The sequence below is a fragment of the Ochotona princeps genome, chromosome 20 (genome assembly GCF_030435755.1).
Source record: "Ochotona princeps isolate mOchPri1 chromosome 20, mOchPri1.hap1, whole genome shotgun sequence".
NCBI classification, from domain to species: domain Eukaryota; kingdom Metazoa; phylum Chordata; class Mammalia; order Lagomorpha; family Ochotonidae; genus Ochotona; species Ochotona princeps.
The window spans coordinates 18,855,491-18,881,368 of record NC_080851.1 but is presented as its reverse complement, the minus strand read 5'-3'; the positions used below and the strand labels follow the sequence as shown (position 1 = coordinate 18,881,368).

The window sequence follows — 25,878 nt, the reverse complement described above, 5'->3', positions numbered from 1 at the left end:
GAATCTTCCTCTCTGTCTCTCCTCCTCTCTGTATATCCGGCTTTCCAATAATAATAAAATCTTAAAAAAAAAAAAAAAAAAGGACCGACTTGACCAAGCTCATGTGCTATTAGACATAACTGCCATCAATAGGCCATTAGGAGGATCAATTGGGCTTCCTGATATTTCTACTTCATCCTTTGTGCTATTCAATAAATACTCTAAACTGGACCAATAATTTTATTATTAGCTTTGATTCTGAATGGGGTCACACAAAATATCTTAAAATAAAGTTAATGCTTTGAAATACAGTTTAAGAAACTCTGCCCAAGAGCTACTTTAAAAATGTTTTCATTTATTCATTTGAGGAGTGGAGATACAGCAAGTACTTGTACCTACTGGTTCACGTCTCAGTTGCCAACAGTGACGCAATAAGCCACTGCCATTGTGGTCTGTTCTTAACTTTTACTTGTTTAGGCCCCCTCTTTAGAGAAAACATTTGCCACCAGAAACTCTTTTTTTAATATATATTTTTTTCTAATATTATATATTATATTTCTAATATATAATATATAATAAAATATCAATATTAATAATATATTAATATATTATGTGTTTCTAATATATAATATTGTATATATATATATACACACACACACAGCCTTAATAGGCCTGACATAAGACATTAAAAGATATCATCAAAAGACTTGGTTCTGAATACCGTTAAGGATTAGAAATCCAGAAGGAACAAGGGAAAGTAAGAAAAGTACCTCTTGTGACATATGGAAGTCAGTTCTGTTACAGACTGTTTGCCAAAGACTGAAGCATGATTAAAACCAGTACGCTAGAAACTTTGAAGAAGATTCCAAAAAAGGTCTTTGTCCTTTTAGAATTGGTTATGCCACATACAAAAGAACAATTTAGGCATAAACAAACTGTGGAAAACTAAGGTAAAGAATAAAAGGAAGGAGGGGAGGGAGGGAGAAAGAAAGAAAGCAGAGGGAAAGAAATGAAAGAAAAAGAGAGAGCGCAGTAGATTGGAATTAGGAAGACGTTAAAAAGAATTACTGCATGCTTCACCAGAAAAGACAAAGGATGAATGATAAGCAGAGGAATGGGAAGAAAACCACAGTAAATCCTAAAGATTGACCTCATCAGAGTATTTATATAATGGATACTGAGCTGCAAGTCAAGTTTCCCAAATACTCTGGAATAAGTTCAGATTGTGACATCAGAATTTATACAGAGGATAGCATTGTTTTTTATAGTTCACTTCTTTTAAAAAAATAATAATAAAGTGGCGTAGACTATTTTGGAAGCCACAGAGTAGCACTCTTGAAAGATCATCTGGTCCCCAAAGGCATGCCTAACTCTCAGCCTCCAACTACCAGTGCCTAGAGGAGTTGCTTTACGTTTCCAGCCAAGGTCTCACTCTTCTGGAGCATCCCCAAGCCAATAAATGCACTCATTTGGCAGGGGTAGTAAGAATCTGGCCATTTGTGCCACATACAAACTTACTCTTTACAATGGAACTCCATAAACTTCGACCAAAATATTGTCAGACATAGATAACAATTGGAGGCTGTCTGTATCCGGTGCTGCTTCCTCCTCCCAAACTCCTACAGGCTTGGCAGAAGCCAGGAGCTTCTGGGTCTCCCTCGTGGCTGCAGGGACCGGAGTACTTGGAACCACTTTCCACAGCTTTCCCAAGGGCATTAGCCTGGAGCTGAACTGAAAGTGGAGCAGCCGGGACTCAAACCCACATGGGATGCCAGTACTTTAGTGCATGGCTGTTCCAGTTAGCTATAATGCTGGTACCTGTAGTTTCATTTTTGTTTTGAATTGTTTTGTTTACCATCTTTGTCAGGTTACAGTAAGCCTGACACTACAAAATGACTTAGGAGTTCTAGCTCCTCTCTGCTGTAAATTAGAAAAATGTTCAATTATCCATCATTCTTTAAAGATTAAAAAACACTTAACCGTGAAACTATTAAAACTCTATTTTTTTATAGTAGATATTTAATGTCCAGTTTTTCTATGGTAATTTCCCTGTTCATGCTTTCCTGTTCTTGGGTTAGTTGTGTTAGGAAGTTATTTATTTTAGATTTTCAAGTGTATTCCTCTTGAATCTCAGCTAGTTTATAATATTTTAATTTTCTTCTATTTCACTAATTGTCCCTATCTTCACCTTAAAATTTTTTTCTGCTTTAAAATAAAGGCCACAGACTAATTATCTGTTTTGTTAGTTTTTCCAAGAATCAACTTTTGGGTTTATTCCTGCACATTTCTGAGATTCCTACTTTTTGTATTTTGTTTATGAGAGCCTCAGAGACACAGCAGCTGAACAGGGGGAGCTCCTATTCACTGCTCCTCTTCCGTGTCACACCTGGCGGTGCTAAGGGTAAGTTCCTGCCGTCGCCGTCTGCATTTAGGGCATCTGAACAAGAGTGGAAGGCAGCAAAAGGTACTGTGAGTCAATGAAGACGTGCTACTGGTGCAAGCGCATCTATTCCCCACTGGTCTCAAATCGCCTGCCCTATTGTGTCAAACTCCCAACCACCACTAAATGTCAGATTGTCAAGCCCCTTAAACATACTGAGATTCGGAAAGGGACCGTCTTGGGGCAGTATTCGCTCATCAATCATCTCGAGCAGTTTTTATCAGACGAACCTCTCCCATAACCCACACTCTGCAGTCCAGGGTGGGACCAAAAGGCGCTTCCCCCGGCCACAGGCAGACAGCGCCTCCGCGCACGCGCTGGCGACGCCCCGCCCCTCGCAGCGGAAGGAGTGGCGAGCGTTTCCGGCGGCCGGCGGCGCTGCGGTTACCCGGGTAATGTCGTGGGTTCAAGCTACCACCTGTGTTCAGAGCCCTGCAGAAGACGGGGACGTGTTTGATGAGGAAGCCGATGAGTCGCTCCTGCAACAGCGGGAATGGCAGAATCGCATGCAGAGACGAGTCAAAGTAAAGCCGGAGGGAGGGTGAATCCCTTGGGGTCCCGGGAGTGTTGGGGAGAGGCGCCCAGAGTTGTGGTCCCGAGGGATCCCAGTCGGCCCGGCGCCGGGCCGCCGTCCTCGCCGCTTTGCCGTCGATTTCCCTGGGTTACGTGGAAGCTCGTTGTTGCAGTGCTTGTGGGAGGACGGCTGGGAGCGATCAGTTTGATGTTGATGATCACGGGGAGGTCGGACTGCACCCGCCTATGCTAATCACGGCTGTCAGAGAATGCGTGGTCAGCGTGATGGGTGGACAGTCCAGAGGCAGCAGTACTTTTATCCGAGATCCATGAAAAAGTGAACTTCAGAGTGCTGTCAGGGGCAGTGGGAGAAAGCTAATTTGGAATACTGATGGTACGTGAGAGAATAGTAAAGCTGATTTTGTTTTTCTGTGTTGGGTGTGAATTGTTCATCGCTCATTGGGGCCCCCCTGTTTGTTGAGACTAAACTAAGCCCCAGTGCTTAGTTCTAGGTGAAGACTAGATGGTGGGGGGCCGCATCTAATTGGCAGCGCTGGGGATCTGCCCTAAATTAATGTTTCAGTAAAACATTAGTCCTGCAGCCATGTTGTCAGTTACAAAGCTTTTCCACGGCCAGATGGGTCAGTAATGAGCATTTCTGAGCGTTTGACCAGTTTGGGATGTGCAGAACAAAGTCTCCGCCTCCCAGAGAATTTACTCGGATCTAAGCCTCGAGGAAATTTCTAAAAACCAGGCTTCTGGCCTCCCTTCCCCTGGCACAGTGTGGCCTTTCCTTACTTTGCCTTCTCTGCCACCCATGCCTGTCAGTCCCTGCCAGAGAGTCCATGTTCCTCTCGGTGAAGACACTGAGATATTAAAAACTGTAAAATCCACACTTCAGAAGCGGGGTAAGCAGCGATAAAGCAGGGAGTGCAGTCTTAGTTTGCTTGTGTGAGTACCCTGTTTTATTCTCAGCAATGCAGTAAAAGTCCGTTTCCTCAGCTTTCTAAATTGGCTCTGTGCCTCTAGAAAAGCCTGTGTACCTACGGTTCACTTGCTGTCAGTTCCAACTGCAGTTCTTCGCTGCCTGTTTTCAGGAAGGTTACCGAGACGGAGTCGACGCTGGCAAGGCAGTGGCTCTTCAGCAGGGCTTCAATCAAGGCTATAAAGAAGGTGCGGGAATCATCGTGAACTACGGACAACTCAGAGGAACCCTGAGGTAATTCAAAAAAACCAAAACGCTGAATCTGGAACACTAGTTGGCTTTCATGAAGGTAGTATGTCAAAGTAAATATTTAAAGTTTTTTTTCTGCTGTTGTATACACAAGAGTGCTGAAGAACACAGAATATTGCCCTTAAAGAGTAAAAATCATCAGTGCGTCTATTTTAAGATGTAAGAGGCCCGATGTGACGACTCAATGACTACATCTTTGCCTTGCATGTTCCAGGATCCCATATGGGCGCTAGTTCGTATCCCGGCTGCTCCATTTCCCTTCCTACTCCCTGCTTGTGACTTGGGAAAGCAGTCGAGGATGGCCCAAAACTTTAGGACCCTGCACTCATGTGGGAGACTCAGAGGAGTCTTCTGGGTAAGATTTATTTATTTTATTGGAAAGGCAGACTTACAGAGAGAAGGAAAGACAGAAAGATCTTCCATCCACTGGTTCACTCTCCAAGTGACCACAATGGTTGGAGATGCGCCAATCTGAAACCAGGAGCCAAGAGCCTCCTTCAGGTCTCCTACGCAGGTGCAGGGTCACAAAGCTTCAGGCTGCCCTTGACTGCTTTCCCAAGCCATAAGCAAGGAGCTGGAAGGGAAGTAGAGCAGCCAGAATACAAACTGGTATACAAACTGGGACCCCAGCGCATGCAAGGCAAGGACTTTAGCTACCAGACTACCATGCCTGACACTTAAAATAGTTTTAAAAAAATACTGAGCATGCTAGACAGTAAAGGAAAAATTTTTAATGTTTTAACACTGAAAGAATTCTTACCTCTAAGAAAATTGTTTCTGTACCTGGGCAGAACCCTCTGAGCGTGTGCCACCTCAGGACCCTGGGTTGGTATCAGGTGGCCTTTCCCCATCCCTGGGTACTGGGGCGGTTGGGAGGCTGGGCACGGCTCATCCTTTGTCTCCTCCCTTCCCCCAGAAACAGGAGGAGGAAGTAGAAAATTCAGAAACCATGATCCATACCCACTTTTCCCTAACCTGTGGTCCTTCTCACCCTGATCAACATGAAAAAATCATCAAAAATAATTTTTTTAATTTAAGAAAATTTTTGCTAATCCAGCAAACAATAATGTGCTCCATAATGAACCTGAGAAAGTGAATGTTTAAACTTTTTTTTCACTAACCTTCAGTGTTGATGGCAAATAGCTATATGCTTAAAAAACCGGTCTTTAGTCTTGGCTGCACCTTGAAATTAGTTGAGACAGTTTACAAAAAGATAGTCCTCCAGAAGTTCTGCTTTAATTGATCTAGGATAGAACCTGGGCCTCCAAAGGTTTAAAAACTGCTAAGGTGATACCAGCATGTAACCAACATTGAGAATCACTAGCTTAGAAGCTGTTTGTCCTTAAAGAACAAGCTAGTTTTTTTCATCTGTCTCCATGCTGTAGTCCTTTTCAACAGAAGTTATGTAGTGATAAGAGGAAAATTTTAAATCAGGAGTGAGGGTGAAGAGTTGTGAAGGAGGGGTTCTGAATTATAGTGTATGGTGTTGAGTCCAGTCGTTGAAAATAGCATCCCTGTATATTTTTTTAATCTTATTATACTATCATTTCTTAACTGATTTTATTTCAAATTTTATTTATTTGAAATGCTGAGTTACAGTGAAAGAAGGAGAGTAACAGAGATCTTCCATGTGCTGTTTCACTTCCCGGATGGCCACAATAGCAGGCGCTAGGCTGGACCGAAGCTAAGAGCCAAGAGTTTCTTCCAGGTCCCCCACATGGGTGCAGGGGACCGTGGACTTGACCCATCCACCACGGCTTTCCCATGTGCATTAGCAGGGAATTGAGTCAGAAGTGGAGCAGTCAGGACTCAAACCAGCACCCACATGGGATTCAGGCCCTGCATCTGAGGCTTAGCTTGCTATGCCACAGTGCTGTCCCTTTCATTAATCTATTTTTATATGGAGGAGAGACATGCAGAGCTAGCGTCAAACATTGTAAAAGCCTGTGGTTGATTTTTTTTTCTGTTTGTGTTCTCACTCAGTGCTTTGCTCTCGTGGTGTCACCGTCATGATAGCGGCTCAGCTTTCATCAGTAACTTCAGCCGTCTTCTGGATGCAGTTGGACAGTGTGAAGAGTGTGTACTCAGGCATCTTAAGTCGGTCAGGCAGCAGCCCAACGTTGTGGACGTACTGGACTCCATGGAGGACATAGACCTGTGTCATGTGGTTCCAGCTGAGAGAGAGACCAATGACGCTGAAGATGAAGGACCGACTCATGAAGATAGTGTTGAGGGTAGCAAAATCTGCAGCGAGCGTTCCAGTGGGATGCACAGCTCATATTCAAAATGTTGTAGCACCCAGGAGCATGCGTGTTCTGAACACCCAGGCTTCACTTGGATTTTAGAACAGACAACCAGTTTAGTGGAACAGCTGGGACTGTCAGGGGATGTATTACAGCACCTCAAACAACTATAAAAATCACCTACATGTTTCTAATGAAAATAGCGTTCACAGATTTTTAGGGCCTTTTGTGTCCTAACTAGGTAACCAAAACGTGAACTGATTTCTACACTTTACCTGCCAGATTATCCTTCAAGAAAACTTAACATGTCTTCAAAACTGACAGTTTTAAATATAACATACTGCTTCTATTCTTTGTCACTGGCAGTTTTTATTTCATTTAAGGCATTTTGAGGCTGGTGTTGTAGTCCAGCAGGTGAATTGCTGCTTGCAACACCAGCATCCGATATGAACACTACCTTCTCTTACCAGCACCCTACGGATGTGCATGGGAAAGCAGCAGAAGGTGGCCCAAGTGCTTGAGCCCCTGCACCTGCATATTAGAGCAGATGGATTTCCACGGTTCTGGCTTTGGCCTGACCCAGACCTGGCAGATGCAGAAATCTGGGGAGTGAACCAGCTGATGGAAGATCTCAGTCTCTGTACTTCTGCCTTTCAAATAAATAAATACATTTTTTAAGTGTTGAGAATTCTAGTTAGTACTGTCATTTTCAAATTTCTGAGTAAAATCCAGCCTTTTCAGACTTACTAGTTAAAATGCACAAGAATCATGTTTTATAAAGACCTAACCCTGTGTGTTCTGGTTACTATCAGGTGGTCAGGATCTTATCACCAGCTAGTCAGCATAAACTATTAAAAGATAATCTAATGGTTAACATATCTATATATATATACACACACACACACATTTATTTATGTACATACAAAGGCATATATATATATATATACATGTATATGGATATATGTTTAAATTAAGAGACTGAGAAACTGAAGAAATATTTATGGTGCTGATAAAATGACTAAAAGCAAAATATTAAAATTCAGGCTTCATGTTTAATGACATTGAATTCGATGAAAAATGCAGAAAATACATTTCATGTTCTAGTCTGAAGAAGTTTTCCCAAGGAGTGAGGCCTTGGAAGTGCTGTGTAACAGCATGGCAGATCGTGTCTCAGCTGCGGTTCTGCCTTGCACTCAGGCGGGCTCGGAGCGCCAGTGCCATCACTCCTGTGTTCCTTTGAAGCAGTAGTTGTAGTCCAGCACACACAAAATCAGACTCAGATTTTGTTTGCCACAACTTTAGCACATCAAATCCAGGATAGAAGTCATTTCTCTTTTTCATCTGCAATACAAATGTATGAGGGACCTGAGCAGAAGCCCCCAAAGTGTTCTCACTGATCGCTCCAACTGAAGGAGAATCTGATCAAGTAAGTCTTCAAGAAATTAAAATTTACTAACATTTTAAAAACTTTCTCAAAGTTCACAGAACATTAGGAAATTGAAACAAATTTGAAATCAACGCCACATGGGTCCCTCACAATGGCTCAGTAGTGCAGGGATCCCGAATGGGCACCAGTTTATGTCCCAGCTGTTCTGCTTCCCATCCAGCTCCCTTCTGGTGGCCTGGGAAAAACAGTAGATGGCCCAAAGCCTTGGGATCCTGAACCCACCTGGGAAACCCATAAGACACTCCTGGCTCCTGATTTCAGATCAGTTCAACTCCAGCCATTGTGGCCTCTTGGGGACTGCACCAGCAGATGGAAGATTGTGTCTCCTCTCTGTGAATCCACATTTTCCATAAAAATAAATAAATCTTTTTTAAAAAGGAAATCAATGCCACAAATGTTCAGGACTTACTAAATCATGCTGAAGATATTAGATTGACCCTTGAAGGGTAGATGTTTGGCCATAAAGTTGCTTCTGGGGCAGCACACATATTGTGCAAGAGGACCTGGGTCTAGTTCCGGCTCCTGCTTGGTGGCATCACATGGTGGCTCAGGTCCTCACGGGAGACCCAGATGGAGTTCAACCTGGTCCAGCACTGGCTATCACAGGATTTGGGGAATGACCAGTAGATACAAGATCTTTCCCATCTATTCCTGTCTGCCTGAAACTTTTTTTTTCTTTAATTTTCAAGATAGGTTTATTTAAAAGTGGCATATGACAGCTGGTTAAAAAGTTCTGGGCCCAGCACAGTGGCATAATGGCCAAAGCCCTCACCTTGTACACACCAGGATTCCATATGGGTGCTGGTTCTAATCCCTGCGGCCCCACTTCCCATCCAGCTCCCTGCTTGTGGCCTGGGAATACAGTTGAGGAGAGCCCAAAACCTTGGGTCCCTGCACCTGTGTGGGAGACCTGGAAGAGACTCTGGGCTCCTGACTTCAGATCAGTGCAGCTCTGGCCATTGCAGCCACTTGGGGAGTGAATCAATGGATGGAAGATCTTCCTCTTTGTCTCTCGTCCTCTCTGTATATCTGACTTTCCAATAAAAATAAAATAAAATCTTTTTAAAAAGTTCTTATACTTCCCCAGATGCAAGCACTGTCTACTAATTCCTTTTGTCATATGTGTCCAATTTTATGGACACAGTCAGACCTCAAACCCGCGTGGAGGCTTCCCAGCTGCCCCTGAATTCTTAAGGTTGCCCTGCACTGCAGTACTAGGTGTGAAATACCCATTCCTAGTGAAGCTTCTCAATATCTTGCCCAGTAGAGATTTCATGGGAATAGCTTGAAATTGCATCTGCACCTGCCTTGATAATATTCTCCTATGATAACATCCCTTGCCACCGTTAGTTACATTGGTGTGATTGTACAGCTGTCCAAGGTGGATGAAGTCAAGAGAATTAGCTGAGTTCAAGAAGCCATTGAGATGAAAACCTCTCTTTAAAAAATATAGAATTTCCAGGGCTTGCATCGTGGCTCAACAGGCTAATCCTCCACCCTGTGGTGCCAGCATCTCAGACGAGCACTGGTTCCATGTCCCTGCGGCTCCATTTCCAGTCCAGCTCTCTGTGGCCTAAGAATCCAGTGGAGGATGGCTGAGTCCTTGGGGTCCTGAACCCACGTGGAGGACCCCGAAGAGGCTGCTGGTACCTGATCAGCTCAGCTCTAGTCATTGCAGTCATTTGGGGAGTGAGCAATTGGGTAGAAGAACTTCATCTCTCCTCTGTAAATCTGCCTTGCAAATAAAAACTAAATCTTTTTTAAAATATGAAGAATTTCCTAGGGTGCAGAGGAATATTAATGTGTGCTCATTAACATCTGCATTCCCTAAAAGTGAAGAAGGGAAGCCTTGCTTGTCCTTTGCTTTGCTTCATGGTGTAAGCCTGCCCGATCTCCCCACGAAGAAACACTAGATGAACATGAATGGTACAGAAGATTGCCACGGAGCTGGCACAGCTAAAATTGCAAGACTCGGACGTTTGGTTGAGTGATGTGGCTGACTTCCTTTGAAATTTCACCCAAAGTTATTTGTAGGTGGTGACTTAAAAAAAAAAAGTAGGGGATGCCCACAATCATATGCTTTTCTGACATTTCCGCTTCCAAGACTCAGAGCATCTTCCCTCCAACCCACCCCCGCCTTCACCAAATCTAAACTGGAACTGGGCAGCTAATTCAACTGCTTCACTGCTTTATCTCATTTACAGCAATGCATTACTCCACAGCAGGGATACATTCCAGGAGTTGCATCATAGGTGATTTCGTCTTTGTTGTGAACATCACAGGGTGTTCTTAAAATGGAGGTGATATCACTAGGCTAGACCGTCTTCTGGGGCCACCACTGTGTATGCCGTCCACGTGTGCCCAGGGCTGATGCCCTCGGCACTGCCCAGTGACTGCTTTAGTGGTCAACCAAAATAAGAACCTCAACTGAAGTCCAGGCTGCAATTCCCACTCCTCAAACTAAGGTTAAATCTGAGATTTTGACTTATTTTTAAATTATTCTTCATTTCAGACCAGTTGATGAAGTCATTATATGCTGTGTGAATAAATCACCAATCAGACTTGGTGCAGACAGGAATTCTCAGATCTCCACCTGGACCACACTTCCCCCTAGTTTCTTGCCTTCCAGTGCTCTGACTTAATGCCTTTTCCCACAGACAGCCCGGAGGAGAAGCCTGTTGCTGCGGATCACTTACCCCCCTTCACTTTAGCCTCAGATAGCTTTCTGCCAAGGTCACGAATAACAAAAGGCACACAAAAGTCCATCGCTGGCTTGTTCCAAAATTGAACATGAACCATCTCTAACAATCCCTTCTGCTTCTCTGCAGCCTCACTATTTCTTCTCCTTCACTATGATTTCACTAGCTTTCCTCGGCCCCTTAAGCATGGGTTCCCTAGAGTTTCATTCTTGGACCTCTTTTCATTTTCATACTCAAACCAGATGCTTTCCTTACTCCCGTGGTTTCAATTAAACTAATCATCCCAAAGCCACTATGTCAACCCCTCAGCCCTTTCTCAAGCTGTTGACCTCAACTTCCTGCTGCTCATTTCTTACGCTTATCTCAGCCGCTTAGAACACACAGCTGGTCTAAACCTGACCTCATGCCTTTCCCTTCCCTCCCACTTCTTTTTGTATTCTCAGTCTATCAATGTAATCCCTTCCATCCAAAGGTTTTCTAGCTTCTCAGTTTTTCCATTGCCATTATTCCCTACTTACAGCTGAACATTTTCAGGAGACTTTGACATCTTTTAATCAAATTTTAATTGAACTCTGGTGCCAGCCTTTATCTCCATGAACAGTACCTCTGATCGAGCCCGCTTCTCATTCATTCTCCCTCGACACCAGAATCATCCTCAAAAACAATATATAAGATTACTGTGTTTTAAGCCTGGATTTATTCCAGTGCTTTTACTGGGTAAATTGCAAACTTGGCTTTCAGTTCTGGTCCAAGCAGCACTGTGGCTCATGTTTCCCATGCTGCCTCCTCCCTCATTATGCACATACTTCACTGCACTTGTTTATTGGCAATATTACAAGGTTTTAGGGGCAGGCTAGATACTCCCAACTTTTAGTTTTTACTCATTGCTAATTCCTCTGTCCTGAATACTGCATTCTGCCTCCTCTTCCAGTCCCTGTTTTTTCTTAAATATCAGCATGATGCTTCACCTTTGAGAGAGGTCCTGAGTCTGGATCCTTTTTCCCAGGAGCTGTTGAGTTATTTCAGGGCCGCTAGGTGGTGCCAGAGCACCCTGCTGTGTCAGTACATGTTCCTCTGCTGGGACTTCACAGTCCCAGGGACAAAAAGAAAGAATTGTCCCTAAATGCTGCCCAAACATAGTCATTTGTATCATTAATGGGTGAGAAGCATTTTCTGAATGTGTCAACATACAAGAAATTAGCTTGCCCCGACCCCACCTTTTAAATTCTTACGCTGAGTATTTTTTTTAAATCAAAATAATTGTGGAGAAGCTAGGGGTGGGATCTCCAGGAAGCTGTCATGGCATGTGGAGCTTGACGGGCAGTTAGGCTTAGCTGCATAAGGGGGCGTGGGTGTATGAACCTTCAGTCAGGCTGCCTCAGCACCAAGGTGACTGGATTTAGTGGTGCACACAGCTTGGGGCCTGGCAATCCCTAAGCTTCTTGTGTCTCACTGACTCCTTGCCTGGCCCACACCACTTTGGCTATTCTATTCAGTTTTTGCCTTCGTCATTTTCATGACAGTTTTCTTAGTTATCTATAATGCATGTTCCCATTTTATTTCTGTTGTGTTTTTGGCAAATCATTTTTCAATGATCTATTCTTGACTCATCATTTAGGGTTTAACTGTTCATTTCCTGAACGTAAGTAGTTACGTTTTGATCATCATTATTTCATAATTTGGTGAACACTTTATGGGAGAGTTTCTTTCAAATATAAGAATAGTTATTTAGTCTTCCTTTTTTGTATGTTTTATGCACAGTTGTAAGCATAGTCACCTAGACCAGCACCTGGCAACTTTTGGTGCTTAAGAAACATCTATTCAACAAATGAGTAAAAATTGTAAGTCAAATATTTTCATTCTCTCAACGGCCAGTACTGGTTACAGTACATTTATAAAATACTTTTTTAATCAATAAAATTTTATCACACTTTTAATTTTAAAATTATGATAAAGATGTTTTTAACATTTTTTAGGGACTGGCATTTTGTGACATAGTGAATAAAGTCACTGCCACCCATTCCATACGGGTGCCGATTAGTGTTCTGGCTGGCTCCCCTGTAACAGCATGGGAAAAGCCACAGAGGACGGCCTGAGTGTTTAGGCCCCTGCCACCCACATGGGAGACCTGGATGAAGCTCCTGACTTCTGGCTTCTGCTTGGTCCAGCCCTGGTAGTTGCTCGAGAACTAAACGCTTAAAAACGTTAGGATCCCATATTGGCATCGGTTCTCATCCCAGCTGTTACACTTTCCTTCCAGCTCCCTGCTTACAGCCTGGGAAAATAGCAGAGAAGGGTCCAAAGTATTGGCACTGTACAACTGTGTGGGAGGCCTAGAGGAAGCTCCTGGCTCCCTGCTTCAGATCGGCTCAGCTCCTGTCATTGCGGCCATTTGGGAAGTAATCCAGCAGATGGTAGACTTCTTTTTAATCTCTTCTTCTCTTTGTAAATCTGCCTTTCCAATGAAAATAAGCAAATTTAAATTCCTCCTAGCTACTTCTAATATAAAGATATTCCATTTTGTCACTAGTTCTGTTCCAACCTTTGTGTTTTTTGATAATTTATTTAAGTGCCTGACATCTGCTGTTTCCCAGGAGGCCTACCGAGGGCAATTCCAGGAAGATAGCAGCAGTGACAACAGCACTAAAGCCACTGCAACCAGTCAGCATTTGGGGAACTGAAGCCTCATTTCAGGAAGCAATGCTTGGAGACAGGAGGCAGAAGATAAGGCCACAAACTACCGCAAGGGACACCATGATGAGTCACTGAAAGTCCCTCTCCAAACCTTGGTACTTACAGGAAGAAAACTCTGCCCAATGTCACTAAGAAAATATGCATTTGTTAGGTTTTACGGTGATTGTACAGACAGGACAGTTCAGTACATGAGGTATAATTTCCCTATAGCCTAGCTACATCAACATGAAAATCACATAAATGAATTGTGACTGGATATATATGATTACTGAGGAACCTAGTAAGCTACTGTGCTAGACACTATAAATCACAATAACATAGCTAAGATTCCCAGTGTAATTTAAAATCTAATTACGTTGATTTTGGAGATATTTTAAGCAAGCTATTGTCATTTTCACTAAGAGCTATCGTACATGAAATGATTTTTAGAAAGGGTATCAAACACTTAGACTATGGCAAATAATGGACTATGTTCTCATACAGTGGTAATCTGATCCCTAGTTCAAGATCAATAAGCAGCTAGCAAAGATAAGCTCATATCTAGCTGCCTTACCTCCTTAATTACTACAATGTTTAACAATATCTCCCAGGTATGGGGTAAGTAGGCAGGAAATTAGCAATAAATGAGCTAGGGGATTGTCCCACAACTTTGGCCTCTGCAGCCCTGTTCTGTAATTCTAGATTTTTTTTTAAGATTTATTTTATTTTTAGTGCAAAGTCAGATATACAGAGAGGAGGAGAGACAGAGAAAGATCTTCCATCTGCTGATTCACTCCCCAAGTGGCTGCAACAGCCGGTGCTGCACCAATCCGAAGCCAGGAGCCAGAAACTTCTTCCAGGTCTCCAATGCAGGTGCAGGGTCCCAAGGCTGTGGGCCGTCCTCAACTGCTTTCCCAGGCCACAAGCAGGGAACTGGATGAGAAGTGGAGCTGCCAGAATTAGAACCGGCGCCCATATGGGATCCCAGTGCATTCAAGGCGAGGACTTTAGCCGGGCCCAATTCTACATGTTACATGTCCATTCAGTACACTCATTTTTCCATGTTGTACCTACATTTTATTCAGGATAAATAAGACCATATTGGCCTCATGGAAGTTCAACTCCATGGGGAGGCACCAGGAGACTCCAAGAAAGCCTCATACACACTCCTGTCCAAACTCTACTCTGTACGTTCAATTAAGGTGCCACCTGATCCTATGAAAAGAAGAACAGTGACCTGTTTTTGCCTTTTTGCCTTTGCTCTTGGCCCTTCTCTCCTCTCTCCCACATTCTCTTTGTTGGCATCTCTTGCTCTCTAATGACCAGTCTCACTGCAGGATTGCCCACACTCAAATATCAATGTGCTCTCACCCTCTTTTCAAATACATCTGCTTTTATCTTTGCACAATATGTATGTTTCCGCTTTGAATTCTTGTCGCATGTGGGAACAAGGACTTGAAATAAAAACTGGAAACATACCCATAAAAACTCTCATTATTGCATTAGAGTTCCCATATTAGCTGTTTCCACAAAGCTTACTACATTTTCTCAGTTTCCTACATGTCGCTACCATGTATTCTGAGGTCACTCTACAATAGCTTGCTAGAACTGCCATCACAGAATGCCACAGACTGGATGCTTAAACATATATTTACTTTCTCACAGTTATGGAGGCTGGAAGTCCAAAATCAAATGATTTGGGTCTAGTGATCTGGCTCCTTCTGAGACTTTTTGCCCTGACTTGCAAATGGCCTTTTCACGGTATCGTTTGTGGTCATTTCTGCATGTATATGTTTGTCTGCTGTCGCCTCATGTGTCCAAAGCTTTTCTTCTTCTAAGGTAACCTGTCATTGAATTAAGGCCCATTGTAAAAACTTCAGCTACTATCTAAAAGATCTTATCTTGAGATGGGCATTAGTCTAGTGGTTAAGATGCTGGTTGATAATGCTCATAACACATACCAGAAAACCTAGGTTTAAGGCCCAGTTCTAGCTCTTGACTCAGCTTCCTGCTAACACAGATCCTAGAAGGCAGTGATAATGGGTCATAACTGGGTTCCTGCCACCCATGAGGGAAGCATGGACTGAGCTCAGCCCCTGGCTTGGCTGAGCTCAGCCCTGCCCATTGCAGGTGTTTTGGGAGTAAATCTGTGAATGGAAACACACATATTTCTCTTTCTCTATCTCTCTCTCTCTCCCTCTCACTCTCTCTCGCTTTCTCTGGCTCTCCTTCTGGCTCTCTGGCTCTCTCTCTCCCACTCTCTCTCCTACTCTCTGCTTCTCTCATTTCTATACTAAAATATTTGGGGGTGGAGAGCTGGCATTGTGGCTTAGCAGATAAAGTCATTTCCTGTTATGCTGGCATTCCATATTATTTTGGTTGCTCCACTTCCCATCCAGCTCCCTGCTAATGGCCTGAGAAAAAGCAGATAAACACAGCTCAAGTGCTTGGGCAGCTACCACCCTCACGGAAAACCAGGATGAAGCCATGGCCACTGTGGTCATCAAGAACTGAATCAGTGGATGGAAGATCTCTTTCTTCCTCTGTAACTCTTTTAAATTTAAAAAAACATAGTAATAAATCTAAAAATTCTTAAATCTTACCTCCAAATCTGGCCACATTCTGAGGTAATGAGGATTAAGATTTCAAATATAAATCCGGTGGTGGAGAGAACACAATTAGGTCATGTTTTCCAGAATAAAGCACTTCACTTGAAATGGCTTCAGAACTGGCTTCGGGAAACGCACGGACTTACAGCATAGAGAATACTGTTTGAGACATAGTACTCAAAAGATCCTCAGCATTTTACGTAATGGTAATCTCGTAGCTTTCATTTCCCTTAAAATGCCTTTTATATTTGAACAAATGTTAAGGTAACATACACAGGTTCCATATATCCCCTACTGCTACACATGCACAGACTGACTCATTATCAACTTTAGCCACCAGAGGGATCTATTTTTTACACTTGATAAACTTACACTGACCGTTCATCACTACTCAGAACCCACAGTTAATATTAGGGCTCACCCTTTGTGTTGCATACTCTATGGAATTGGGCGAATGTATAATAGCAGGTGTCATCATTACACTGTTATCGTGTTTGATCATATTGGATCATCCTGATGCTCACTAGCAAAAATTTGCTTTGAGTTTCTCTACCTTTTAAAAGTAATTTTAGGGCCTGGCGCAGTGACCTAGTGGCTAAACTCCTCGCCTTGAACGCTCCAGGATCCCATGTGGGTGCTCTAATCCCAGTGGTCCTGCTTCCCATCCACCCTGCTTGTGGCCTAGGAAAGCAGTGGAGGATGGTCCAAAGTCTTGGGACCCTGCACCCGCATGGGAGACCCGGAAGAGGTTCCTGGTTCCCGGCTTTGGATCGGCTTGGCACTAGGCGTTGCGCTCACTTGGGGAGTGAATCATCCGACGGAAGATCTTCCTCTCTGTCTCTCCTCTCTGTGTCTGACTTTGCAATAAAAATAAAATAAAATGTATAAAAAAAAAAAAGTAACTTTCAAAAAGAAAGAGGACTACATCTCCCCCACTTCATGTTGGGGTGCTATAAAGAAACAGCCAGGACTCCTTTTCTCTAGAACCTCCATTCAAACTGAACTTTTATTTGTCCTGAATTCCCCTTCAGTTCTGTTCCTGGGGTGGAGTGAGTAGAGGCATAATCAACAAGCGCTTGTTTTCTCCCAAGGTTGAAGACGCATCTGGGAACATTTCCAAGCCCTCCATTCAATCATTCTTTTCACTGATGGGGATTTCTTTTTTTCCTGTAGGTTTGCAGAGTAAGTGTCTGAATAAAGGCAATTTAAGTTCCTATCCAGTATCATAAACCAAAAGAAGAAAGGTTTATCATCTGTACAGGTGCCAGAGAAGGTGGAGAACACTGTAAAGGGACACAACCAAGTCGCACAGTCAATCAGTCCAAAAACACCTTTGTGTGCCAGACTGTGCTGGCCTTAGGAGACACCGGAGTGTACTATTAGCGGCATTTGAGAGACACCTTTATTAGGATGGAATTTCCATATCCTACTATGACTTTCTAAAGAGTGCAAAATGCACTGAATGAACAAAGAGCTCTTAAACGACATTCTGAGTAACTACTCTGTAGTGCAGACAGATGGAAAAGTTACTCCCGTGCAAAGGGGATGAAATAGTACCCTCACCTCCTTCTCCCACCTACAATTATTACAAGTACCTTTAATGCCTGTTCAAAGCTATTTATAGCAGCAAAAACGAAAACTGTCACATGAGTGACTTTGAAACCTGGAATGATCCAGTTTAAAGATGCAAAAAGGAGCCAGTGTTGTGGTGCAGTGGGTTACGCCATCACCCCTTACCATGTGGACACTGGTTTGGGTCCCAGCTGCTCCACTTCCAATCTGGCTCCTACTAATGTGCCAGGCAGAGCAGCCAGGACTCAAACCAGCACCCATCTGAGATGCAGAAGCTGGAAGTGGCAGCTTAACCTGAAAGGATGCCAGCTCCCAAACTCTGACCTTGGAAAGACAAATAGTCACAGCTGAATTTCCCATCATTAAAAGAATGTTTGTTTTAGAATCTGCAATTGAGAGGCATGTATCACTTGGAACTTCCGGGAACAGACAAAATAAAATCTTACCAGATCTCACAATCTGTTTGTGACATCTGATAATGGCTATTCCTCATGATAGAAATTCTGTGTTTCCTTCTCCAGGACAACTTTCCTGGTCCTCTGAACACGCAGCCTGGCTCAGAGGCCATCTTATGTGCCCTCGGTGCATGTCGGCATTCTATTATTTATAATATTTCTTCAAAAGTATTTACTTACCTGTCTTCCCCACTGGCAGCATGCTCCCTTATAGGCAATCTCACTTAACTTTGTATCGTTGCCCTTAGCTCAGTACCTGGAATAAAATATTTCCTATGTACTTATTGAATAAATGAATGTACCCAAGACACAACTAAGGTAGGCATGTTAACATATTAAATAAATAGGGTATGTAAATAACAGCTTTTTCTAAAAGAGGCTCAATATTTTTATTATTATTTTATTTTATTTTAATATTTATTTTTCTAATATTTATTTTTTATTGGAAAGTCAGGTTTGCAGAGGGAAGGAGAGACAAAAAGAAAGCTCTTCCACCTGCTGGTTCATTCCCCAAGTGGCCGCAATGGCCAGAGCTGAGCCAACCCAAAGCCAGGAGCCAGGAACTTCTTCTGGGTCTCCCATGCAGGTGCAGGGTCCCAAGGCTTTTGGGCCGTCCTAGGCTGCTTTCCCAGGGCATGAGCCAGGAGCTGGAAGGAAAGTGGAAAAGCCAGGAAACGAACCGATGCCTATATGGGATCCTAGCTCATGCAAGGTGAAGATTTTAGCCACTCGGTTTTTGTGCCAGGGGCTGCCAGTAAGTTTTAAGGAAAATCTTTTAGAAGCAACTATGGTACTGAATGAAACTGCCTTTCTCCCTCTCTCTCTCTCTCTAAGACAGAGTTGCAAAGAGAGAGGGGGAGAAATGCAGAGAGAGATAGTGTATCTGCTGGCTCACTCCCTAGATGGCTGCAACGTTCAGGCTGAAGCCAAGACCAGGAGCTTCATCTGGGTCTCCCAGTGATTAGCAGGGGCCCAAACACTTAGACATCTTCTGCTTTTCCCAGGCTATTAGCAGGAACAGGGTTGGAAGTGGAGCAGCTGGAACATGAACTGGGACCCATATGAGATGCCAGCATCACAGGGAGCAGCTTGATATGCTATGACACAACACCACCACTCAGTTTCTTTTGCAATTTGCCCTTTAATTGAGAATTTGTAACTAGACTTAGTTTTATTTATTGATTTAAAAGGCAGAGTGACTGAGAGAGGAAGACACATAGAAATCTTCCCCACATTGGTTCACTCCCTCAATGGACACAATAGCTTGGGCTGGGTTAGGCTAGAAACCAGGAGCAACGAACTTCAACCAGATGAGCTCTCACATAGGTGGGAGAAACCCAAGTACTCAGGCCATCTTTGCCTCCTGGAAACGGTATCTGGGTCAGAAGTGGAAGCAGGATCCCCAGGCATCCCCAGAGGCAGGTTTGTGTCTTTGCCACAATGCTCCATCTCTGTACCTATACTTTTAAAAGACATTTCTGTAATAAATTAGGGCCAATGTGGTGTTTACCATCGTTAACAGATTGAAAATATCCCTAAAATGAAAACATTTTTTGATTATGGGTTCTTCACAGTAAGAATTATATTTAAATCCTTAGACATATAGAAGACATTTAATCTAAATACATTCTGTAATTACCCATATTGTTCCACATAGTCATATTAGTTTTTCTTTGAGTTGTTTAACTTGCTGCAAAGGGCAGGTTGAAATGTATGACTGGGAAGCTGTTCAATTCACCATGAGGTGAATGTGGAGACTTAGCAGCTCCAAGAATTAACTGAAGCCTTTTTGTTATCACTCTTATTCTTATTAAAGTGCCATTACTGAGCTATATTTTGCTTTAGACTGTAAGCCAAAATATTGCTGAGTTTTGTTTTAGACTGGAACAAAACAGATCTCTTATCTGCTGTCACCATTGAAATTAGCCTGAGCAGCAGAACCAGGAGCCTGTGTTCCGCTGGGAGTGGCAGGGGTGGGGTCAAGAGAGAGCCTAGAAACAGATTATTTCCTTCCTGAAAAGAACTTCAACCCATCTCTCCAGTTTCCCAAATTTAGTTTATTTCTGTTCTTTGTCCTAGGCCAGTAGTCCACTCACTTCCCAGCGTGTGCTCCAGGGCAGAGGCCTGAATGACCTCAATTTCTGTGGGGGAAATTCAGTTTCCAGGTAGAAGAGGAAACCCTCTCAGGAAAGGGGGAAGAGAGGAGACGTGAGACAAGGTTTTCTTTAGTAAGAAGTGTTGCCTGCAAACACAAAGGGACTTGCCTGCAAACATAAAGCAAGCAAAAAAGAGAGAAGGAATGAGTTGGCAAATACTACATCTCTACTCAAAGACAGATATTAAGATATTTTCCAATTCTTTTGACCTATAGAGAATGCATAATGGAGGGACCTCATAACAGTTATATGCAGGTCAGAAGCCAACCTCAGGTTTCAATCCTTTCTCTGCCACCTGCTGGGGTCTCCAGCCTCAGCTTCCTCACCTACACCTAGGGGTGCTAATTATAATTCATCCCTTCTGGTGTTGCTCCAAGAGGAAGTGAGATAATTTATATGATGACATCTGTACAGTTTTCAGTAAGTATTAGCTAGTGCTTTTAGCCATCTTATCTTTAAGCATTTGTAGCTCCCTTTTTACTTATTTCTGTGGCAGTGAAAAGGCTATAATTAAGAGGCACATATTTATGAAGTGAACTTTAAGATTTACTTATTTTGGGGGCGCAGCACAGTGACCTGCTGGCTAAAGTCCTCGTCTTGCACACGCAGAGATCCCATACGGGTGCCAGTTCTAATCCCGGCAGCTCCATTTCCCATCCAGCTCCCTGCTTGTGGCTTGGGAAAGCAGTTGAGGACGGCCCAAAGCCTTCGGACCCTGCACCTGCATAGGAGAACTGGAGGAAGCTCCTGGCTCCTGGCTTTGGATCGGCACAGCACCAGCCGTTGCAGTCACTTGGGGAATAAGTTATTGGACAGAAGATCTTCCTCTCTGTCTCTCCTCCTCTGTGTACACCTGACTTTGCATTAAAAATAAAATAAATCTTTTTAAAAATTTACTTGTTTTTATTGGAAAGGCAGATTTACACAGAAAAAGAGAGACAGAAAGAGATCTTCCATTTGCTGGTTCACTCCCCAAGTGGCCACAACTGCTTGAGCTGAGCTGATCTAAAACCAGCAGCCATGCACTTCCTCTGGGTCTCCCACATGGATACAAGGTCCAACGCTTTGGGCCATCCTCCACTGCTCTCCTAGGAAACTAGACATGAAGTGGAGCAACCAGGGCATGAACTGACATCCATATGGGAACCTGGCACTGCAAGGTGAGGATTTAGCCACTGAGTCATTGAGTTGGCCCACTTTTTTTTTTTTATATCAATCTAGTCACTTAAGGTGAGGTCACACTGGAGGATGGGGGCTCACAATCCAGTATGACTATTGTGTTTCTAAGGAGGGGAAATGTGGAGTCAGACATGTACAGCAGGGAGGATGTCATGTGATATGGATAGCAGATAAACAGTGATGCACAGGCAAGCCAAAACATGCCGACTGGCAGCAGAGCATCAGGAACCAGGCAGACGCATGGAACACATTTTCTTTCATAGCCCTCAAGGGGGACAACCCTACTGAATCTTTGATCTTGGACTTCCAGCCACCAGGTTTTAGGGACAATAAACTTCTTGTGCTTATACCACAGTTTGTGGTGTTTTATTCATGGAAGGTGGTAGAACTCCAGGTACCTAAGCCATCATCTGCTGCCTCCCAAGGTGTATATTAGCAGGAAGCTGGATCACAATTGGAGCCAGCTCTTGATCCCAGGCACTTCAAAATGGGATGTGAGCATAACAAACAGAAGTTGAACTTGCTGGACCACAACTCCTGCCTTAGATAATGTGTTTCTCGGCTATGTGGACTGGCATTAAGCCACTGTGAGTTAAACCACCTCTGATTCCAATATCCCATGTGGGAGGGCCGATTTGAGTTCCAATCACCCTATGATTCAGCTTCCCGATAAGGTACCTGGGAGTGCAGCAGAAATGGCCCAAGTGCTTAGGTTCCTGCCAGCCATAAGGAAGACTAGAATGTAGTGTGTGCTGCAGCTTTGCCCAGACCTGGTGGCAGCAGGCCTTCTGACTTCGAAGCAGAAGAAGGAAGCTCACTCTGTGTCCTTCCTGTCTCTCTCTTTTTCAAATAAATAAGAGCTTCTTTTAAAAATCGTATTATGAATTAAAAACTGGTGAACTTGGGCCCGGTGGAGTGGCCTAGTGGCTAAAGTCCTCACCTTGGGCGTGCCAGGATCCCATATGGGCGCCGGTTCTAATCCCGCTGCTCCACTTCCCATCCAGCTCCCTGCCTGTAGCCTGGGAAAGCAGTCGAGGACGGCCCAAGGCTTTGGGACCCTGCACCCACGTGGGAGACACGGAGGAGGTTCCAGGTTCCTGGCTTCGGATCAGTGCAGCACCAGCCTGTTGCGGCTCACTTGGGGAGTGAATCATCGGACAGAGGATCTTCCTGTCACTCCTCCTCTCTGTATATCTGATTTTGTAATAAAGGTAGATAAACATTTTTAAAAAAAACTGGTGAACTGAAGGATTTCATGTTGTAAAGTTCTGTAGCACAAGCAAAATTTCAAAATTTTGGAGATGATTCACTTTGTATATATTAATAGCACAATTCCTCATTACATTAGACTTCTTTAAAAAAAGGATTTTTTTTTTTTTAATTGAGAAGGCAGATTTACAAACACAGGGAGAGACAGAGAGAAAGACCTTCCATCCACGGAAGGTTCACTCCCTAAGTGGCCGCAATGGTTGGAGTTGAGCCAATCAGAAGCCAAAAGCCAGAAGCTTCTTCTAGGTTTTCCACAGGGGTACAGGGTGCCAAACTCTTGGGACATCCTCCACTGCTTTCCCAGGCCATAAGCAGAGAGCTGGATGGGAAGTGGAGCAGCTGGGATATGAACTGGTGCCCATATGGGATTCGGGCACATGCAAGGCAAGGACTTTAGCCACTAGCCTACTGCACTGGGCCCTATATTATACTTCTTGTATATTACAGTGGAGTATATTATTTAAAACCTAAAATAACTATGACTCCTTCTTTTCCCTGAAGTGGAGTGGCAGGATTTATATCAGTGGAGAAATCTCTATGCTGCTTCCTTCCATTGGCAGGGGCTGGTAAGCAGAAAAGAAAAGGGAAAGTGAAATTTTAGTTTCTGTCAATTATCCTATGCCCCAGAAAAGAAAACTCAAAGTTAATGGTCCTTATTTTAGCAGAGCATGAAATGAGTTTTGACACACACAGTAAGTAGGTGGAAAGCTGAACTGATTGGAGAATACATGCATCTTCTACAGATTCTCTTTAACTTTTGGAGGTGACTAGAACTCTGGTTCTACCTCAGTTCTTATTAATTTATTCATCATTACCGAGTTTTGTTTACTTGAAAATGGACTACCACACTTTTAGGGGTCCTGAAAGTCTTCTTCTTGGTTTCCCACACCAGTGCAGAGTCCCAAGGCTTTGGGCCATCCTCAACTGCTTTCCCAAGCCACAAACAAGGAGATGGATGGGAAGTGGAGCAGCGGGGACACCAACCAGCACCCATATGGGATCCCAGCAATTATAAGGTGAGGGTTTTAGTCACTAGACTACCACACAGGGCCCAATCACAAAAATCTTAAACAGAGGAAGAAGGAATTGGAAAAGAGAACCAGAAAAGTAAAAGCATGAGAAGGACTTGATCTAGCATTGCTAGTTTTGAAGGTGAAAACAAGGGGCAGTGAGTCAGGGAAACCAGAGACCCTCTAGAGTATACTCTGCCGACAATTTGACCTTAGTCTAGGAAGATTCATGTTGTATCTCAAATCAAAAGAATGGTAAGATAAAAAGTTTTTCTTGAGGCAGCACAGTGTGTTATCAACCCAATCCCTTGCCTACAGTGCTGGCTTCCATATGGGTATCAGTTCGTGTCCCAGCTGCTCCATTTCTGATCCTGCTCCCTGCTTATAGTTTGGGAAAACGGCAGAGGATGGCCCCAGTTGGGCTGAATTGGAAGTGGTGCAGTCAGGACCAAACCTGTGCTCCTATGGGATGTCTGCACTGCAGGCAGAAAATGTTTCTTTTTTTTTTTTTTTTTTTTTTCTTTAATATTCATTTATTCATTAATTACATTGCATTACATGACTGGGATTTCCCCCCCTTCACCCCAAACCCTTCCCCCATCATGAATTCCTTCACCTTGATGCATAACCACAGCTCAAGTTCCGTTGAGATTCCCTAATTAAAAGTTTACACCATACAGAGTCCAGCATCCCACTTGTCCAGTTCAAGTTCAACGGCCTCTCAGGGAGGCCCTCTCAGGTTTGTAGGCAGAGCCAGCAGAGCGTCACCTCGATCAATTAGAAGCTCCAACATATCATCAGCAACAGTCCAGGTATGATGAGGCTGGTGCAGAGTCCACTGATTGACATAGTCCGTCTTAGGGTTTCCCCTTGTCCAGTTTTCCGCTGCGCAGGTGGTGGAAAGCTTGGCTGTGTTAGGCTGGAATCGTGGCAGGGACCCTCGCACCCGGGCCCGCAGAAAATGTTTCGATTGGCTAGCACTCTGCCTGCAAGCACCGGAATCCCATCTGGGCACCAGTTCATGTTCCAGCTGCTCCATGCCTCATCAGGCTCCCTACTTGTGGCTTGAAGTGGAGGATGGCCCAGGTTCTTGGGTTCCTGCACCCATGTGGGAGCTCAGAAGAAGCTCCAGACTCCTGGCTTTAGATAAGCTCAGTTCCAGCCACTGTGACCATTTGGAAAGTGAACAAGCAGATGCAAGATCTCTGTCTTTCCTTCTCTGTAAATCTGCCTTTCCGATAAAAATAAATCAATCTTTTTAAAATGTGTTTTTTTCTTGCATAAATCCATTAAGTTTGTGGTAGCTTAATTAAAAAGCAATCCGTTAATTTTGTTTTTAGCTTTTCCTATGCACTGATTCCATTTCTACTGAAATCTTTAATAACCTTCAGATCAAATCAAAGATTACAGTCTATATTCATTCTCCCTTGATTCCTTTTATTCCTGTCAACAAAATCAATTTAATTAAGGAAACTTCTGAATAACCCTGAAAGCAGCAATGACACCATTGTTAGAATACAATGGTACACACTTTGAAAAAATTTGGCTTAGAAACAATGATACAGGTTTCCATGCTGTGGGTGGATCGCAAGTAAGCCTGGGTTGATGGCTCGGGTGCTTTACTCCTCCAGCTGCGTGGCTGCAGCCAGGGGAACTCAGGCCGAGTGGTCCCGGTGCCATAGTGCCGGGCAAAAGTCCTCAGCAGTGCAATTTGAGACTTGGGGTGTGGGGATACAGAGAGTCTGGGGGATGGCATAGGTGGGGCAAGCAGGGACCTGAGGGTTCATGTCCAGGTGAGGTATGACTTCTGAGGACAACGCCACTTTATTTGAAGGCTAGAACATGGAACCCACCAGCAAGTACCTGAAAAGGGAATGGGTACTGTGAGGCTGGGCCATGGAGCTGACAAACACGTGAGTGAATTAGTATCTGCAGGAAGCATGTGGACTCACCCATGTGGAACAGCAGTCTCCATTGGCATGCACAAGATCTGTAACTGAGAATAGGCCTGGTTGGGAAACTAAGGAGATGCCCCGGCTGGATTGGAATTTCCACTGGTGAGTGCAAGACCTAGAATGGGAGCACTGGGCTGGACATGGCTACAGCCTCCCTCAGCATGGGGCTGAACTAGGTCTGGGGATCACCAGACTAGGCTAGGATCCAGCTCCTACTTGTACTTATGAGAGTAACGGTGGGTGTTGAACAGTCTGAACCACGTGAAAACTGTGTCTAAGCATAGACAAAGTGTGGCTTGACTGTAACACCCAACAGTAAGAACCAGAAAGGGTATGGGCCAATTGGGCAGGGACACCATTCCTGCCAGGACAAGAGGTGGGCAAAGTCAACCTGGGCAAAGGACCCACTGGTGTGCACAAGATCTGCCATTAGTAGGAGGCTGGA

The 25,878-nt window shown here is 43.9% G+C and overlaps 1 protein-coding gene and 1 long non-coding RNA gene across 2 annotated transcripts; one reads left to right on the top strand and one right to left on the bottom strand.

The window, feature by feature from the left end:
- Positions 1–2,755: 2,755 nt before the first annotated feature.
- On the top strand, positions 2,756–6,758 carry YAE1 (YAE1 maturation factor of ABCE1). Its single transcript, XM_004582359.3, has 3 exons — positions 2,756–2,943; positions 4,030–4,151; positions 6,150–6,758. The coding sequence occupies exons 1-3, from the start codon at positions 2,815–2,817 to the stop codon at positions 6,580–6,582; spliced, it is 684 nt and encodes a 227-aa protein (XP_004582416.2). The 5' UTR covers positions 2,756–2,814; the 3' UTR covers positions 6,583–6,758.
- An 8,102-nt stretch (positions 6,759–14,860) lies between these two features.
- LOC131482727 (uncharacterized) lies at positions 14,861–18,122 on the bottom strand. Its single transcript, XR_009247248.1, has 2 exons — positions 18,045–18,122; positions 14,861–15,072 (listed from the first exon to the last, which is right to left on the bottom strand). It is a non-coding gene; the product is annotated as an uncharacterized LOC131482727 (long non-coding RNA).
- Between the last annotated feature and the right edge of the window lie 7,756 nt (positions 18,123–25,878).